The 18,054-nt window shown below is 52.2% G+C and overlaps 1 protein-coding gene across 1 annotated transcript in view; it reads left to right on the forward strand.

Moving 5' to 3' along the window:
* The first annotated feature begins 877 nt into the window (after positions 1-877).
* LOC117065414 (protein FAM153C-like) overlaps positions 878-18,054 on the forward strand; it is a 39,465-nt gene continuing 22,288 nt past the window's right edge. The window contains exons 1-7 of the mRNA XM_033180231.1: positions 878-924; positions 1,333-1,403; positions 2,910-3,030; positions 5,045-5,138; positions 5,414-5,627; positions 7,775-7,878; positions 17,444-17,499. Coding sequence (XP_033036122.1) covers positions 5,587-5,627; positions 7,775-7,878; positions 17,444-17,499 — 201 coding nt within the window. The 5' untranslated portion in view covers positions 878-924; positions 1,333-1,403; positions 2,910-3,030; positions 5,045-5,138; positions 5,414-5,586. The remainder of the gene's footprint in view (positions 925-1,332; positions 1,404-2,909; positions 3,031-5,044; positions 5,139-5,413; positions 5,628-7,774; positions 7,879-17,443; positions 17,500-18,054) is intronic.

Here is an 18,054-nt window from a genome sequence, read left to right on the forward strand (position 1 = left end):
CCCTGGAGCCCCCGGAGCAGCTTTTCTATATTTACCACCACCAAGAGCCTGATTTCTTTCTTTTCTTTCTTTCTTTTTCTTTTTTTTTTTTTTTTTTGAGAGGAGGTCTCCTTCTTGTCACTCAGGCTGGAGTACAATGGAATGATCTCGGCTCACTGCAACCCCTGCCTCCCAGGTTCAAGCAATTTTCCTGCCTCAGCCTCCCAAGTAGCTGGGATTACAGGTGCCCACCACCACCATGCCCAGCTAATTGTTGTATTTTTAGTAGAGACAGAGTTTCACCATGTTGGCCAGGCTGGTCTCAAACCCCTGATCTCAGGTGATCCACCCGCCTTGGCCTCCCAAAGTGCTGGGATACAGGTGTGAGCCACCGTGCCTGGCCAAGCCTCATTTCTTCCTCAGGACATGGAATGATTGAATCTCACAGGGTACTCACAAAGCACCGGTCATCTTATGGCCTTCCCTCTTTGTCTTCCTGACTTTGTCTCAGTTGGACAAAGGACCAGCAAATCCACACTGATCCTCTTTCTCACATCAGTGTCTTTTGAGTTCTTGTTGTCTGGAATCTGTTCCTTTTTCTGGACGGGATCGTGGGAACAGCATCCCTGAGGCCATCAGTGGTGAGGTGGATGGCAGGGCCTTTCCTGTGGGGCAGCCGGCGTGGTGGGTGTTAGCATCCTGGCTCACCGCACCCTCCTTGAGTGTCTTCAGTGTTTTTCTTTCATTCTTCCTGGCACAGAGTATTTCTCTCTCAGAGGTGGATGAGATTCTAACTTTCTTTTCTTTCTTTTTTTTTTTTTGACGGCGTCTCTCTCTGTCACCCAGGCTGCAGTGCAATGGCACGATCTGGGGTTCACTACAACCTCCGCCTCCCAGGTTCAAGGGATTCTCCTGTCTCAGCCTCCCGAGTAGTTGGGATTACAGGTGTGTACCACCAAGTCTGGTAAATTTTTTGGTATTTTTAGTAGACACCAGGTTTCACCATATTGATCAAGATGGGAGGGCAAGTTAGCTCAGGTCAGATTAGGAAGGAGGAACCCTGGATGCTGCAGGGAAACACTGTGTGGTGGGCCCTGTTTGAGATGGGTTATTTGAGGTTGAAGAGGTTGCCTTAGCTAGAGGACCAAGGCCCTGTCTTCTGTGGCCTTCCTGATGCCTGCCTTTACCATTTGCCTTCCCTCACCACCATGGAGGATGGACAGGCAGAGGCTGAATCTGTGCTGTGAACACACCTTTCCACACACGCCAGCCCCGGGTCCACAACTCCAAGACACCTGAGGGATTCAGTCAGTGGAGCTCATGTGCTTATAGTACAGTGACTCTGTTTCGCAGGTGACCTGGAAGACCTGGAGGAGGATGCGTCAGCACAGACATCCTCGGAGGAAGCCACAGGGGTTCACATGGTAAATTCTTTTTACCTCTGAAATGGAAATTTTATTTCCCTTGGTTGTATTTCCTTCTGCGTTTTTGCCGCCCTGGTGTTTAAACACCTAAAAGCCTATGATTTCTGGGGTGGCTCCCCTGGAGGGGCTGCTATTGTCTGAGACCCACCCGGCAGTCTTGGAGTCCTGTGCTGCTGCCTGGCAGGGCACCTGAAGATGTGGCCTTTGGGGCCATGGGACAGCTCAGGGCCACAATTACTGAGTACTTTAAGTGTTGACCTGCTTAGGGTGGGGTTGGTGGGGTAGGCTCCAGAGGGCTCCCAGGGTGGGCTCCGGGGACTGCCCCCCTTGGCAGCTGCACCTGAGAATCCGCTGCCTGTGCCTGTCCAGGCGGCCGGCATCATGACAGTGGCTACTTCAGATGGGCTCTGCTGCCATCAGCTTGGCCTGTTGCCATGGTGTGAGCTTTGTCTGGGGGATGAGGATCCTTCCCAGTTCACACAGGCATACTCACACGCTGGGTCACCACCAAGACACACTCTTGTCTCTTCTCATGGAGATATGCCCCTGAGGCTGTGGACACACACAGTGTGGCTCCTTCACACCCCCATTCCACCCAGGTCCACACAGGAAACCCAGCTCCCTTTACCACTCACATATACAGGGACCCTACATGGGCACACAGAGACACACGCCCTTCATACATGCGGGGCGTAGCCTGTCCGTGCCAGGTATCCTGGAACCAGAACTAGAGAACCTCTAGTTGCACTTTAGAAGTTTCTGGCATGTCGCTGCTCCACATGGGTCTGGCTGTCCCCATTGTGTGGATGGGAAAACGGAGTCCAAGCATCGGGGGCTCCCCCACAGGTCCCAGGCCGGCCCACGCCCCTTTCCCCTCAGCTCCTCAGCAGGCCTCTCATCTTCCTGGCCTGATTTCTTGGGTCCCATTTTGTGGCAAGGAAGGACCTGCCCTCTGTTCCCCCAGACCAGGGGCCTTCTGCTCCCAGCACGGAGGAGCTGGGCGCTGTGATTTGGCAGGTCCCCCTCTCCAGGCCACAGGGACACCCTCTGCAGAGGCTGCATTAGGCCAATCCACTCAGCACACTGCCCCACTGGCTCTCTGTTTGCAGGGCCCACCCTCAGGAGCCCCACAGTGGGCAGCCCACCAGTGAGGGCTGCAGGCGACTCCTGGAGGCCAGAGTGGCCCAGCGGTCTGGCGTGCAGGAGAAAGCAGGTCTACCTCTGCTCAGGCCAGGGACGCAGCTCCGCCTGCTTCATTTCTCTTTTTCCTCTCCTCTCTCTGGCCAGAAGCTTCACCAGGTTTACCTTGGCCCATTTCACAAATGAGGGAACTGAGGCATCCATGGTCAATGAACTCTGGTGCTAGGGGAAAGGACGCAGGAGCTCCCCAGCCTGGGTCCTCTGGTTTGCTCCAGCCCCTTCTCTGGGCCAGTGGTGAGGGTCCAGGGGTGGGGCTGCGGAGGGCTCCCACACAAGGGAGGTGGCCCCAATCCTGCCCATTCACAGGTAAAGCATCTGCCTCAGGCTCCAGTGCCCTGGGGACAGTCTGGCCCAGATACAGGAGTGACTCGTGGAACTGTGCTCAGAGGCTGAAATAGGAGCCCCGGGGTCTCAGCTGCTTTTTCAGGTAGGACCCTTGCTTTGGCTGATGTCAAGGAGTGTGGTGGGTCTGGGGACCAGACCAGGCATGGCCACATCAGAGGAGGCCTAAGGGAGGGGCGGGAAGACATCTGTGCCAGGGGTGGTGCAGGTGTGTGGCGAGGAAGTCAGGCTGTGGCCCTTGCAACCCGCGTTTGCCTGCCTGGAGATCTGGCATGTGATGGAAGCTGCCGTGCTGGGGACAGGGTGGAGGGTGCAGGGTGCAGGGTGGAGGCTGGGCGGCAGGGGGCAAGGGGTCAACTCTGTTTCCTTGTCCAGAGCAGGGCCTCCTTCCCACGTCCCAGCTCACCCTGGGAGAAGGAACAGGGGCAGAGTGGAGCCCAGCCCAGCCCTCACTTTGACGCTTCTCTCCATCCTTTTGGAGTGGAGGGGGCTGCGTGTCTATTGTGACAGCTCCCTCCGGGGGGTGCCGGGAGACCACTTCCTGGTGCTAGAGCTGTGCCCCCAGCCCCCACCCTAGTTGTGCCCTCTGTCCACCCCACTTCCCGCCTCTCCACAGCTTTTTCCTTGTGAGTGACTTAGGGGAATCTGCGGCAGCACCTGTGGGCAGCCCAGGAGCACTCCTGGGGTAGCCTCAGCTCCTGCCGGTCTGTGCTCACCCTGGGGAGACAGCAGCAGAGACCTCACAAGCTGTCACTTGGCAGGGAGAGGCAGCAGTCAAGGCCCTGTGCGGTGACTTTTTCCACATGCCTGTGTGGTGAGGTGCAGGAGATTGAGAGCTGGCTACCAGACAAGGAGCGTAATGTGGCCACAGGGGACTACAGCAGTGGGGCTGTGTCTCCTTGACCATCTGTGCCTGGGCCTGCCAGTGCCATCTTCTGTGCTCTGTGGGGTGGAGTCTTTGGCCCCTGGGAGGCCGTGGGTCAGTGTGACTCAGAAAGGTCAAGCTCACAGGTCCCCTGGGGTCTCTCACCCAGGCACTGTGCCCCTGGGGGCTGGGAGGGGTGAGAAAGTCCCAGGCCTCCCAGAGCCCACCTGGCTCCCCCACCAGAGTGGCAGCCTGGCCCAGGCTTGGGGCTGAAGGAGGTGATGCTGTGCCCCCTGAGGCGGGCTCCACCTCCCCCAGGAGACCTTGGAGGACAGGCCCTCTCCTGACCCAGGCTGCAGGACACTTGGCAGCGCCTGAAGTCCTGCCTTTCCTCCCCACTTTGGTCTTACCTCCCTGTGGTGAGGCCCAGGCACATGGATGGCTCTGAGCAGACCTGGGCCTCCATGGAGCCCTAGCCTCATAGGTGTATGATCTTGGGGCCTCAGGGACCCCGTTCTCCCCTTCCCCAGAGCCTGGAGGCTGTGAATCCTGTGGATCCCTGAACTGTCCTCTCTGAGACCCCAGGCAAGGAGGGAATGCGTGAGAGCAGGCAGCGAGGTGTCCATGTTCCTGCAGGCAAGGAGGGAATGCGTGAGAGCGGCAGCGAGGTGTCCATGTTCCTGCAGGCAAGCAGGGAATGCGTGAGAGCGGCAGCGAGGTCCGTGTTCCCGCAGCTCCTCCCTGCTTGGCTTCTGCGTCCTAGAGAGCCGGGGGCAGGGAGATGGCACAGGCAGGACCTTGAGGGCGGCAGTTCAGGTGGCAGCACAAAGTACAGTGGTCCAGGCACCACCTCAGAAAGGTCACCTGTGCCTCCAGACAGGTGTGCGCCCACCTGGCGGGATGGTGGATGCAGGCTTTTCTCCCTCATACTGGGGATACCCGGAAGGCCTGGGGCCAGCTCAGGGAGATGTCTGTGGCGTGCAGGCCTAGGTCCCAGGGCCCTGGAGCTGCCTCTCAGATTCAGCTGCTGGCAGTGGCACTTCCATTCCTGGCTCTGGGCTCTTCTGTGCCCTGGGCTGCTGACATCTGTGCTCTGTAGAAGCCCAGGATTCCAGGGAAGTGGCTGAGGGTCAATGTGGTCCTGGGCAGGAGGCAGGACGAGGGCCATCGATGTTGCTTCCAGTTCCCTCCTGTGCCTCTGTGACTCCAGGAAATTCTCTCCCTTGTGTTTCAGAAAGAGAAAATGAAACCATGTTATTTCCTAGAATTTAGTGAATGAGCTGGGAGATGCTGGGGTAGGTGAGCACACCAGGTGCCAGGACCCAAGGGTGAGTGAGCTGGGGGTGCAGCAGGATCTGGGGTGGGCGTCCAGTGGAGGGAGAGGGCTCACTGGGTTTCTTGCCACTAAAACCAGTACAGACTCGGCAGCCAGGGGCTGGTCCTGGGAGGGCCGGGGGCTTCCTGGTCTGCTCCCCTTCCTGCTGTTCCACTATTGCCTGTGGGGCATCTGCTGTGCTCAGGGAAGCCTGAGCCCCCTTCCAGTCACTTAGCTGAGGCAGGGCTCTGGTATGGCCCTCCTCACCTGGGGAAGCGGGGTTCACAGGCACTCAGATACGTGGGCACGACGCTCTGCCATCGTGAGGGGTCAGTCTGGCTGTGTGACCCAGCACCAGTGGGCAGCCCACAGGTGATCTCTGCAGGAGCCTCCTCTGGCAGGTCACAAACAGGACGCCCCGCAGAGCCTTGGAACATCGTGACTGAAGAAGGGCTCACATCATGTTTACTCCCCAGCCTCCCCATCACCTGCATCTGCAAGGGTAAGTGAGACTGAACTGGGTGGCAGAAACGCTCCCAGTCTCAGGGGCTTAGCGCCGTCCACTGTGTCCTGCTTGACACAATGGCACAGCCTGGCATGTCTTCCAGGCCCTGGGGTTGGTGGCCACACCTTCCAGCTCGTGTGACCAGCCATTTGCACAGAAGAGCACAGAATTTGAGGAGGCTGAGGCTTGAGGAGCTTTGAGGCCTGGAAGGGGGGCCACCATCACTTTGTCTGTGTTCCACGGGGTCCTGTCACATGGCCCTTCTCACTGCAAGGGAGGCTTGGAGTACAAAGGACACAGGGATGGGGCAGTGGGCGAGGGGTACGCCTGCACACGCTTCTGCCCATGGGCTCTTCTGTCCCTGTCCTCATGTGAACAGCAGGAGCTGGCGATGGGCCCAGCAGCTGGGGGGGCAGAGAGGGAGAAAAAGTGTGTCAAATAATGATGGGTTCTTTTTTTATTTAGATGAAATTCACATAACATAAAACTAACATTTTAAAAAATGTGGTGGCATTTAGCCCCTTCTCAGCCTTGCACAGCCATCGCCTCTACATAGTTCCAAGACATTTCCATAACCCCAAGAGGAAACCCCATGCCCATTAAACAGTGGCTCACCACTCCCCTCCCCCGGACCCTGATAACCCCATCTGCAGTTCCGCCTCTATGACTTGGCCTCTTGACATTTCATCCACATGGGCTTTTGTCTGGCTTCTGTCACTCAGCATAAGATCTTTAGGGTTCCTCCCTGCTGTGGCCTGTGTCAGGCCCCCTTTCTGTTGGGGTGAATTGTCCATCACGGGATGGACACGTGGGTGCTTCCCACCCTTTGGTGGTCATGAAAAATGCTGCTAGGCACACTCTTGTTAGAAATATCCGGGTCCCTGCTTTCAGTACTTTGGGGTCACAGGTATGAAGTTGGCTGCCAAACTGTTTTCCACGGTGGTTGAATGACGTTCCATTTCCAGCAGAGGTGCAGAGGGTCATCCTTTATCGGGTCCTCAGCACCATGTGTTATTCTCTGGTGTGCCTCACCTGGCCATCCAGTGGGTGCGCGGTGCTATCTCTTTGTGGCTTTGGTTTGCCTTTCCCTGGTGACAGTGCAGCTGGGCATCTTCTCCTGTGCTTGCCAGCCAGTGGCCTCTCTCTTTGGAGAAGCTTCCTTCTGAGCCCTCAACCCGGCTGTCTCAGGGGTCTCCTGTCGTGTGGCTGACTTTACGTCACATCTGCACCGAGGGCTGCTGAGCCGTGGTTTCATCTCAGGTGGCCGTCCTGCAGTGGAGCTGACTTCGCTGTCACAGCGGCACCCGGGTTTCTCAGAAGCAGCTCCATCCAGGGGCATCCCTGTCAGCGCTTGAGCCCCAGGTCCCTGGTGGGAAGGACGTGGGTGTATCTGTGTCCTAATGTGGGCATTGAGTCACCACATCCTCAGGTACCCTGAGGACGTTGTCAGAAGACCTGACCCCGAGGACACATTGAGTGCAAACGTCCTGGAAGCAATGATGTTACCACTCGTGTGAGAAGGGGCTGCTCAGGAACCACCTTGGAAAGGATGGGGGTTGGGGAAGGTGCCAGGGACAAACTCCATGATGGGCCAGGGCTCAGCTGCGTGGGAAAGCAGGGCTGCCCTCCCTTGCTCACCCTCCATCCAGACTCTAACAATAACCGGGCAGATCCGGTGTGAGTTGATTACTGTAACTGCTGTGGTGAGATGACATGCCGCCAGCCCTGAGCCACTTTCCTGGGAGAGTGGTGCTTGCACCCAGGCAGCTCTGGAGGCCAGCACAGGGGTGGGTTCCCACAAATCTGACTGCTGGGGTGGGAGAACTGGCATCCATAGGCAGACACTCTGTGCTCCCAGGGAGGAGTTCCTGTCCCCATTCACAGCTGGGAACAGAGTCAGGCCTTGTGTCCAGCCGTGGCATAGAACAAAGGGGTGCAGAGGCACGGGATGGGCTGCTCTGCCTTGCTTGTCTGCTCCTTCCTGTTGCTGAAATCGCTCCTTTGGACTAGGCTCACATCTTCTTGCCTCATGGTCAGTGGCCTAGGAGGACACTTGTGGTTCTGGCCCTATTTTCGCCCCTTGTCCCTCACCCCCAGGGGGCCACCTAGGCCAGGACCCATCCTGATTTCCATCATGCCCACAGGCTCCTTGGACCCTGGTCAGAAGTTTATTTGGTGAATGATCCTGCAGACGTCACACTGGCTCAAAGGGCATCAGAACCCCAGCTGAGAGGAGCCTCAGCATCAGGTACAAACCTCTCATTTTACACATGGGGAAACTGAGGCCCAGAGGGAGGCATGAGTTGTCACACATGGGGGCAGCATCATTGGAAACTTGGTGCTACCACCCTTCCTGGCACAGCCACCCCACCTTGGGCTTGGATTCCTTTTTGCTCTTGAAGTTGAGGTTCTGAGGTTGGATAGCAGTGTCCAGATGAAGGTGACTTGTGCCCCAGCACTGGGCTGCCTGGCTGTGTCCTGGGCTTGTCTGAACCCCAGTCTGTGCTGGGCTGGAACCTGCTCTAGAGGTTCCCAGCTCTCTTCCCTTCACCCTCCACCCCAGCAGACCCTCAGGCCTTTTTTGTGCTCACCCCCCAAGCTCCCCTTGGATTCTGCTCTGGAGTCCAAGGCAGCTCCATGTGGGACCTGGGCTGCCACTTCACCCCCATTGCTCCTCTTAGCCTGTGATGAGGATATGTCCAGACCCCTCCCTTCCCCAGAGCTGCAGTGGGTCTCAGAGGAGCCCAGCTCTGCCCCACGGGCTACCCTGGGGAGGTGGAGACCCACCTGATACTGTCACTGCAGGGGTTGCCCCATGTGGCAGCTGCTCTGCCAGGGCTGCCCTGACCCATCCCCAGCTGTAAGTCCCGTGTCACGTCACTGGTGTGTGCAGGCACTCAGCTCTGTCGGCTCTGAGTCCCGTGTCACGTCACTAGTGTGCGCAGGCACTCAGCTCTAAGTCCCGTGTCACGTCACTGGTGTGTGCAGGAACTCAGCTCTGTCAGCTGTGAATCCCGCGTCACGTCACTGGTGTGCACAGACATTCAGCTCTGTAATTGACTTTGTCACCTCCACATCCTTAAGTGTTTGGTGGCACCAGGACCCGGCAGGGCTGACGGAGGGACCCCTGGAAGCTCAGTTAATTCTCTATGTCCAGCAAGGACGGGTGTGAGGCCTCGAGCACTGAGCATCGGGGAAACCACCTGAGGTGTTCCTCCCAAGCAGACGCCCATGGTGGTGCTGTCCCTGCTGGTGGGCACTGCCTGAGCTAAATCCCTGTCTTACCTTGCCGGACCTTCTCCTGGCTTCAGGGCTCCTCAGCCACCCGTATGTCACTGAAATGTCAAAGAGCTTGTGAGGAAGCTTCTGGGGCACCTGCCTTCTAGAGGAGGCCGAGGGCAGCTGTGGATGGTTATTTATGGTGAAGTTTTTGGCCTGGGTTGCAAGCAGGTGGGTAAGTGGCCCAGGGATGGCAGCTCAAGGTGCCCCGGCTTCTATGTATGCCTGTCACTGAGTGGAGGAGCCCGGACCTGCCACTAGGCTCTGTCCTAGCTTATTCTCTGTGTGTCCTCAGGTGGGGTACCCACCCTGTCTCTGCCTCAGTTTCCTCCTCTGGGAGATGGGGATCCTAACAGGCCCTCCCTCTGACAGTGGGCCGATGTGGGTGAAGCACCTGGAGCGCGCCTACTCTCGAAGAATGCACCACGGACTCTCAAGGTTCATGTTGAGAAGGGGCTGGGGTGGGGCAAAAGTGGGCAGGCCGTTTCAGCTCCAGGTACCTAGGCTGACAGATTGGGTTAAATTAGTATGTGCCTTGCTGAGTGCACAGGGGACAGTTGCCCAGCCCAGAGGCACCAGGTCAAAGCTGGTGATGCCTTGGCCTCATCACCCCAGCTAGGGCCAGTGCATGATGTAGTCGGCCAGGGGTGGGCTCGAGCCTTGCAGCCAAGGGGGCCTGGTGACCCTCACACGGTCGTTCACAGGCCACTGGGGGAGCCTGTTCCTTTTCCAGCCAGGCCTCACTCTAGGAAAAAAAAATGGATGGTAACCTCGTTGGCAGTTTCCTTTGCGTAGAGGTGGGAAGTCACTGCTAGCGAGGCTGGTGATGAACTCCACAAAAGCTGGGAAATCTGGTTTGAGCAGGAGTGCCCGTTATCTTGGCCAAGCTGCTGCAGCTGGGCTGGCGGGTGTGGAAGTGTGGGTGGTGGCGTGGCACTGTTTGGGGCCCAGGCCCCTCAGAGCAGAAGACCGGGCCTATGTGCAGCCTTGGGGTGCTGGCTCCCCCAGTGCCCAGTTGCTGATGAAACCTCAGCCATGCCCTAACCCCTTCCCACCCGTGGCAGAGGGCTGTGTGTCTTCTAAGGGTGTCAGGAGGCTCAGGTCCTGGTCACGGTTCCAACATGAGCGTGAGAGGCAAATTTGGGGCCTCCATTTCTCGGCACAGAATGCGGGGAGGGATGTCTGTGTTCTCCAATGGGTGGCTCAGGCAGAATCTTGGAGGAGGAAGCCTCCAGGAAGATAGGGCAATGCAGAGATGGTGGCACCTTTAAGGCCAGGGCCAGCTCCCATCTCTGCTCTTCCTCCCGCTGCTCCGCCAGGCCACCCTTCTCCCCGCTGGGGGCCCAGGAGGAGAGGAGTCTGAAGAGACCCTGCACCCCACACTGGGTCCCCTGCTCTACATTTTGGGAAGAAGGAATTGAAGTCTGGGACTCAGGCTGCACTGCCATGATCATGACAGTCCTCACTGCACACCAGGGAGGTAGCTGCCCTTGGCATTTATTGAGTGCCCAGTGTATGCACTAGGCTGTCCATGCATCTCCAGAGACCAGTGTTTTCTTGACGGCTTGACAGAGAGATGCTTCAACTGAGGGCACTAGAAACGGGACGGGCTGTCGGATTTTCCAGATGGAGGGACTGACTCATAAGTGAGTGCAGCTGGGCTGTGGGGCCATTAACTGAGGCAGTTGCCTCCCAAAATGAGGCTCCTGTGGACCACTCAGTCCAGCCTGCCCCAGGCCTTTGCTCCTCACCCGCTCAGTGCCGGGCATTGGGCCATGACAGGCTGGGCGATCTGATGCCTTGTTATGACCCTTCCTTTTATGTTTAGACACGGCCGCCCAGCCTGCCTGCTGCAGTAGAGATCATACGATTGACAGAACGGAAGCTTTGTGACACCAAGGTACCAAATTACAAACAGCACCTAAGGCCATGCCAGGCAAGGGTGGAGTCACACACCCCTCGACTTAAGGAATAAACTGTTCTGATTGCCACAGGGTTTTCTTTTTCTCTAGCAGCTAAATAAGCATTGTTAAAACCATGGTAGCTCAGCACCAGGCACGGACTAACTGGCCCCCAACCCCTGTTCTAGCAGCCGTGACTACAGCTCTGATGGGACAGGAGACTGTTTTTATTAAGACTGTTTTATAAAATAAAAACTTTCTTTTATTAAGAGCCCACCCACCATGGACTGATTCTGGCTGGTTTACAGAAGCTGTGCACTTGTGTGCCTGTGTGTCCTGAAAAGACCTTTTGAGGTAAACAGCCTAATTGTAACACATTTATATATTGTCTTCACCACAAAGTGAACATGGGTCGTGTGTTAACACGCATGTTTGGTCGGTACACGTGCATCAGGACCACCGTCATGAATATTCATGGCTCCTCCTGTAACCTGTTGAAAGTTTCTGTTTAGCCAGCTTGTCCAGAGTGAAGCTCCTGCCCCAACTCTTCCTCCTTCCACGTGCCAGGCTCTTACCTTGGTGGGAGGCACACTTCCCAGCCTGCGGGATGGCCACTTTGTGGGCTGTATGCAACCTTTTATGAGAAATAAGGTCTCTTTGCTGAGCAGACACTCTTAGGTCCAATACCAAGCCTCAGCAACACACAGTTTCCCCATGTAACAAGCTTGCACATGTACCCCTGAATCTAAAGTGGAGGAAAAAAGTCTCCTCTCCATTTCCAAATGCGTAGATCTTGTGAACAGAGTGGATGAAATGGTTTCTTTGTAGAGCAGCATATCAGGTCTATGTTACCTTTCGTTACCTGTTACCCTGTAACGCGCTTTGGTTAGTTTCCCTGAATGTTTGTATTCACTTGTCAATCAACTCACAGTGGCTGATGCGTAAGTGAAACCCACGCTTAGCTTACCCTTGGCTGGTGCCAGAGAGTGACAAGCGCTTCCTCACATATCTGAGAGGTATCTTTGTACTGGAGATGTTTAAGCTGGAATATGCACGTGGCTTTTAACACGTTTGCAGTTTCTTTGCTATTCTCCTTTTGAGAGGTGGAGTCTCTGCCCACCCTCACTGGTTAACCAGACTTGACCCCAGTGCTTACTTGTCACTGGCAGATGACGTGGAAGTGATGTTGTGTAACTTCCACAGTTATGTTGGAAACGCCATGAGCGTCTGCCTGCTTCACTCGGGACACTCACCAGTGAAGCCCTTGGCCACCAATTCAAAGCTCTTGAGTGTCCTGAGACTGCCTGCTGCTTGGAAGCCCAGGGAAGTCCTGTGTGTTCTCCAGCCAAGCCCAAGTTCCTCTGCAGACCTGTGCATGATGGCACATCCAGAAGATTCCAACCCCCTGCTGTGAATTTAATCCCACTCCGTAAGGCTTCTCTGCAGTCCCCAGACATCAGCAACCACCAGTAAGCTCTCTTTTCTGTGTCCTGCCTGAATTCTTGTCCCTGTGAAGCATTAGCAAATTGAAATGTTTGTTTTCTACCAGCATTTGGGGGTTTAATTTTGGGGGGATAACATGCTAGTAGGACATTTCCAAGGCACAGAAGACTGCACACTGACATCTGGACTTGTCTTTCCCTCTTCTGCGGCCTGCCAGCGTTTGCCTCTGGAAATAACAACTGTTAAGTTTCTGCACATCTTACCAGATTTATTAATTGAACAATCATATAGCAGTGACACCACAACAAAGCTTTTTAAAAGGGCTTTGGCTACCAGGGTAAAAGGCTCATTTATTTTCATTTACTGTGAACACTTAGGTGGCACCAGGAAGGAAAGGCTTAGGCTCATTCCTTTTTATTCTTCCTAATATATTCTGTTTTTAAAAATGCCTGTCCCAATTTAGCATTAAGAGATATAAATCTGTGGTCTAGTGTTTTTAAACTAAGTTTTCTCTCTCTCTCTCTCATATGTATGTGTACCTTTATATGTGCACACCTACACAATTTTGTATTCAGTTGTTGAGAATTAAAATTCTCCATTTACACAGGTAATATGTGTTCCTTCCCAAATCCTGCTAACCACTCTGTCAATTAGATAATCCCTGAAAAAATTGCAACATCTATATTAATGCAGTTTTTATTCCTTATCAATGACCCATTTGATTTAATAGTTCTCAAAACTTGTGATGAATCAACAGTGATGGAAATTTGTACTGAATCATTTCATATCTTTTTTTATTAGTATGAATTCTTAGAGATTGGCTTTAAAATTGAACTTACACGAATGCATTTTAAGTTGAATTTGGAACGAGTTTAGAATTGTTGAAGCTAGGACTCTCTGGTGACTCAGGAATAGTAGAAATGGGTGAGGAAGGTATTTCACATCTAGCCTGGAATCTGCCTTTATTCTCAATGTATTAGCTTTTCTTATCTTCACCCTGAAATGTTCACTATCAAATATATTGGAGAGGCGGATTCAGGCTTTGAAACGAAACATGGAGTCTAAGTGACCCCTTGTCAAAGTGACCATGGACTGGTCTAGGTCACAGCAGTGGGGCCCCATATTGTGACATGTATGCTTGCAAAAATTCTACTGTGACCTGTCGCTGAGGTGACCTGAGATGTAGGTCTTGCCTTTTCATTTCCACTGAGATTCTCACAGCTGAACGTGGGCAGTTAAAGCAGCTTAGTTGTCTCAGGCCTCACGATGGGGAATAGTTCCAGTGGCTGCCTCAGAGGTATGTATGTTCATTTCTATCTTCTGACTGCAGTTTCTTCAGATGGGCCAGTTTTCCTATATGTTAAATGTCATTCTGATTTTTAAAAAAATTTCCCCAACTCCTATTTGTCCACGTTTATAAATATGTTTTAGAGTTTTATTACTCAATTTGTATTTTTTATTCTTCTATCAAGGTTTTTGCCTCAAATATTTTTCTCTAAAAAAATTTCTGTTTCCCATGCCAATTTTTTTTGTTTGTTTTTTGAGAGTCTTGCTCTGTTGCCCAGGCTGGAGTGCAGTGGCATGATCGCGGCTCACAGCAACCTCCGCCCTCCTGGGTTTAAGCGATTCTCCTGCCTCAGCCTCCTGAGTAACTGGAATTACAGGCATCCACCACCACACCCGGCTAATTTTTGTATTTTTAGTAGAGACAGGGTTTCATCATGTTGGTGAGGCAGGTCTTGAACTCCAGACCTCCTGATCTACCTGCTGTGGCCTCCCAAAGTGCTGGATTACAGGCATGAGCCGCCGCGCCTGGATTTTTGTGTTATTTTATTTATTTGTTTGTTTGTTTGTTTATTTTGGCAGAGTCTTGTTCTGTCACCCAGGCTGGATTGCAGTGGCATGATCTCCGCTCTCTGCAACCTCCGCGTCCCAGGTTCTTGGAATTCTCCTGCCTCAGCCTCCCAAGTAGCTGGGATTTGGGTTCCTGCCACCATGTCCAGCTAATTTTTGTATTTTTAGGAGGTACGGGGTTTCACAATATTGGCCAGGCTGGTCTTGAACTCCCGACCTTGTGATCTGCCCTCCTTGGCCTCCCAGAGTGCTGGGATTGCAGGCATGAGCCACTGCACCCGGCCTTTTTGTTTTGTTTTGTTTTTTGTTGTAACACACTCTCCCATTGACTAGATACAGAAGAAACCACTGAAAACCCAACTGGGGTGCCACATTTTCAGTTCATTCCCATTAACTGCTTGTTGAGGGTGGTTCAGTCGAAGGGAAGCTCATTCTTGGCACAGCCATCAAGGGTAGTTAGTTTGGAATGTCCTGTGTTCCGAACCAGCTTGGGGGCCAAGCAGAACTTGGTCCCTTGGTGTGGTCAGTTGGTCGTGGAGGGGTGCTCACTGCCAGACAGCTGACAATACGGGCGCTGGGTAGGATGACCAGACGTTTGCATTTGTTCCTCAGAGAGGCTTCATTTGCAGGAAAGTGCCATATTTTAGCCCAGGAGTTAAAACCTAGGGACAGGAGTTATGTTTTGTTTAATTATTTGAGCTTTTTCTGGACTCAGCACCTCTTCCAATACCTCGACCTTCCTGAAGAGCCGTTGGTGCAGGAGGATTGAGAAAGGGAGTGGAAAGAGCTCCAGGTTCAGGGTCCGGGCCATGATTTAGAGGCCTCAGGTGTTCAGGGATCTCTGTCCCCGGAAAATCAACCAAATTCCTGTCTCAGATCTATCATTGGTCAGTGTTGGGACTCTGGGCAGGTCGCTTCAAATCTCTTCATTTCATTTCCCTGAACTGTCAACTCTGAGTGGCAGCCCCTGCTCTGCCCATCTCTCTGGGCTGATGGGGGCCCCATAGGAAATTCGAACAGAAACTTTTCACGAGTTCTAAAGCATGAGACACATGTCAAGAATGAAAAGAATTTCACCCTCCACTGCCCTGGAGTCCCTCAAGTGCCTTCTCTGTTAACCACTACCAAGGGCCTGACTTGTTCTTCCAGACATGAAATAATTGAATTCAACACTTTATGGCACTTAGGAAGCACCCGTCTTAAGGCTTTTGGTCCGTTTAGCTGTTTTTACCCTTTTAACATAACATGGGCTGTTATCAACATTTCAACATTCAGACTAAGGATTGGAGGCACAGAGGGGTCTATAGAACTTCCTCAGGTTCCGGCAGCTTCTCAAAAGTCCTCGAGCTCAGATCCTATGCACCAGACCCTACGCTCTCGGTCAGTCCAATCTGCCTTTCTGTAACCTCTCATCTCAGTACAGGCATTTGCCTGCCCCGTTGTAAGTGCAACCCACAGTGCAAGTCCTTTCTGAAGCCAAACTCAGATTCAGGGGACTTTGCTCTGCAGATGACGAACAATGGGATCAAACATTTAAGCTGTGAATAAATAATGACTCATTTCTCTGGTCTTCTGCAGCAAGATATCAACAGCTGTCTTTATTTTAATTCACTTCCCAGCATGTTTTATTGAGGATCCAAGAGCCAGTCCTGGGGTGCCCAGGGAGTCCTCCGTCTGCCGCCGCAGGCGTAAGAAGCGAAAGTTCTGTTGGTGGTGTCCCAGCTATGTGTGCGTTGGTGCCATAGCAGTGGAAGGTACCGTGGAAACTCATTCACAATACCATTCAGTTCATTCACAATAGGATTTCTAGATTCTTCAGTGTCATATTTCAGACAATTGTAAAATTGCTACACTGTATTCTTTGTTTCACGTGTACGTGTTTAAATGTATTAAGTCAGTCACTAGTGCTGCAACTATAGCAGTAAAGGTGTATTTCCATTCCCGGTTTGGGTTTCCTTTTAATAGTAAAGAACATCTCAGTGCAAATTGTAGACATTTTGCTGATTGTTAAACATTAACTAACAAGGATCTTTTTCTGAGACAGTGTTGCCAGGTTTGTAAAGTGATGGACATAACTTCAAACTGTTGGGAAGTAACCTAAAAATGGAGGAAGTGGTACCAAAAATTTCCATATACCCACCTCCCTCAGTTTTGTGATCCCGTCTTACGTGAGTGTGATAACGCTTGTAACAATGGCTGAGCCAATAGTGACACATTCTTATGAACAGAAGTCCGGGGTTAGCATCAAGGTTCACTCCGTGTCGTCCAGTGTATGAGTTCTGACAAACTCACAATGTCCTTTGTCATCTTGACAGAATAATTTCACATCCTAAACATGACCTGAGCTGCACCTACTAATTCCTCTCTCCGTTTCTAAGAATTCCTGCCAACCATGGATGATTTTACTGCCTCTATAGGTCTCCTTTTCCAGAATTTCATAGAGTTGGAATCATGTCATATGTAGCTGCTTATGACTAACTTATTTTACTTAGCAATGTACATGTAAGATCTTTTGTATCTTTTTGAAGCTTAACAGCTTAATAATTCTTATCAGTGAACAATAGCCCATTGGTTTTATCAAACAGTGTTAATATATATTTTCTTTGTGATTAGCCTGGTTGGAGGTTTACCAATTCTATTGATCTTTTCTAAGAAGCAGCTTTTGGTTTTGTTGAGTTTCTTTGTTTATTTTGTTATTTCTATTACATTGATTTCTGCAAATATTATTATATTTGGGGGTTGTCTGGTTTACATTACACTACACTTTTTTCTCTAGTTTCTTAAGGTGGAAAGTAAGACATCTGGATTTGGATTATGTTTAATTTACTGCACAGAACTGTGAATGGCACTGATGACCCTGAAGTGTGCACTTGATTATTAAAATAATAAATATGATGTATTTTGGCCACATATTGATTTTAAAGCCACTAAAATGAATGATAAGTGCAGGAGGAGCATGTGTATATCCAGGAAAGATAAATGACATTATAACATTTGAACAACAAAAGGAAACTTACCAGGCCTCAAAACGCACAAGGTGTGTTGGGACACTGTCATGGAATCAGCAGTGCATCTGTGTGTCGCCCTGTGTGAACACTGCCTATTTCACAGTGGTGAGGTGGCTGAGCCAGAGAACCAGGCCCTGACTTCTGTGGCTTTCCTGATGGTCTCATTTGCCTTTCCTCATCACCAAGGAGGGTATCCCAGTGGTAGTCAAGTTTCTCCCCTTAACTCACCTCCTTTACACACACCAGCCCCCTGTCCCCAGCACCCAACGCTGCATAAGGGATTCCTTCTGTGGAACCAACATGCTGACAGTTACTCTGTGTTTTCTAGATGATGAGGACCTGGCGCGGGAGCCTTCATCTGAGGATGTCCCAGGCATTCACACGGTAAGTTCTTCTTTATGTTTCTAAGATGGAAATTTTGTTGCTCTTGGTTCTTTTTATTTTATTTGAAATGAAATATGAAAATCTTGCCAGGTACATCATAGATGACTTACAGAATTTTTTGGTGGGAAAATGTGAGCGTTCATTACCAGGTAAGAAATGATCTCGGTTGGGTGCAGTGGCTCACGCCTGTAATCCCAGCACTTTGGGAAGCCGAGGCGGGCAGATCACGAGGTCAGGAGATCGAGACCATCCTGGCTAACATGGTGAAACCCCGTCTCTACTAAAAATACAAAAAATTAGCCGGGCGAGGTGGCGGGCGCCTGTAGTCCCAGCTACTCGGGAGGCTGAGGCAGGAGAATGGCGTAAACCCGGGAGGCGGAGCTTGCAGTGAGCTGAGATCTGGCCACTGCACTCCAGTCCGGGCGACAGAGCGAGACTCCGCCTCAAAAAAAAAAAAAAAAAACTTGTGCCTTTCCAGAAGTGTCTTCTAGGCTTTATTTTGGGACCATTGCCTCAACCACTGTCTCCCATCTGCTTTTCTAATATCACCAGTAA

Source organism: Trachypithecus francoisi, unplaced genomic scaffold (assembly GCF_009764315.1).
Source record: "Trachypithecus francoisi isolate TF-2019V2 unplaced genomic scaffold, Tfra_2.0 Lachesis_group2, whole genome shotgun sequence".
NCBI classification, from domain to species: Eukaryota; Metazoa; Chordata; class Mammalia; order Primates; family Cercopithecidae; genus Trachypithecus; species Trachypithecus francoisi.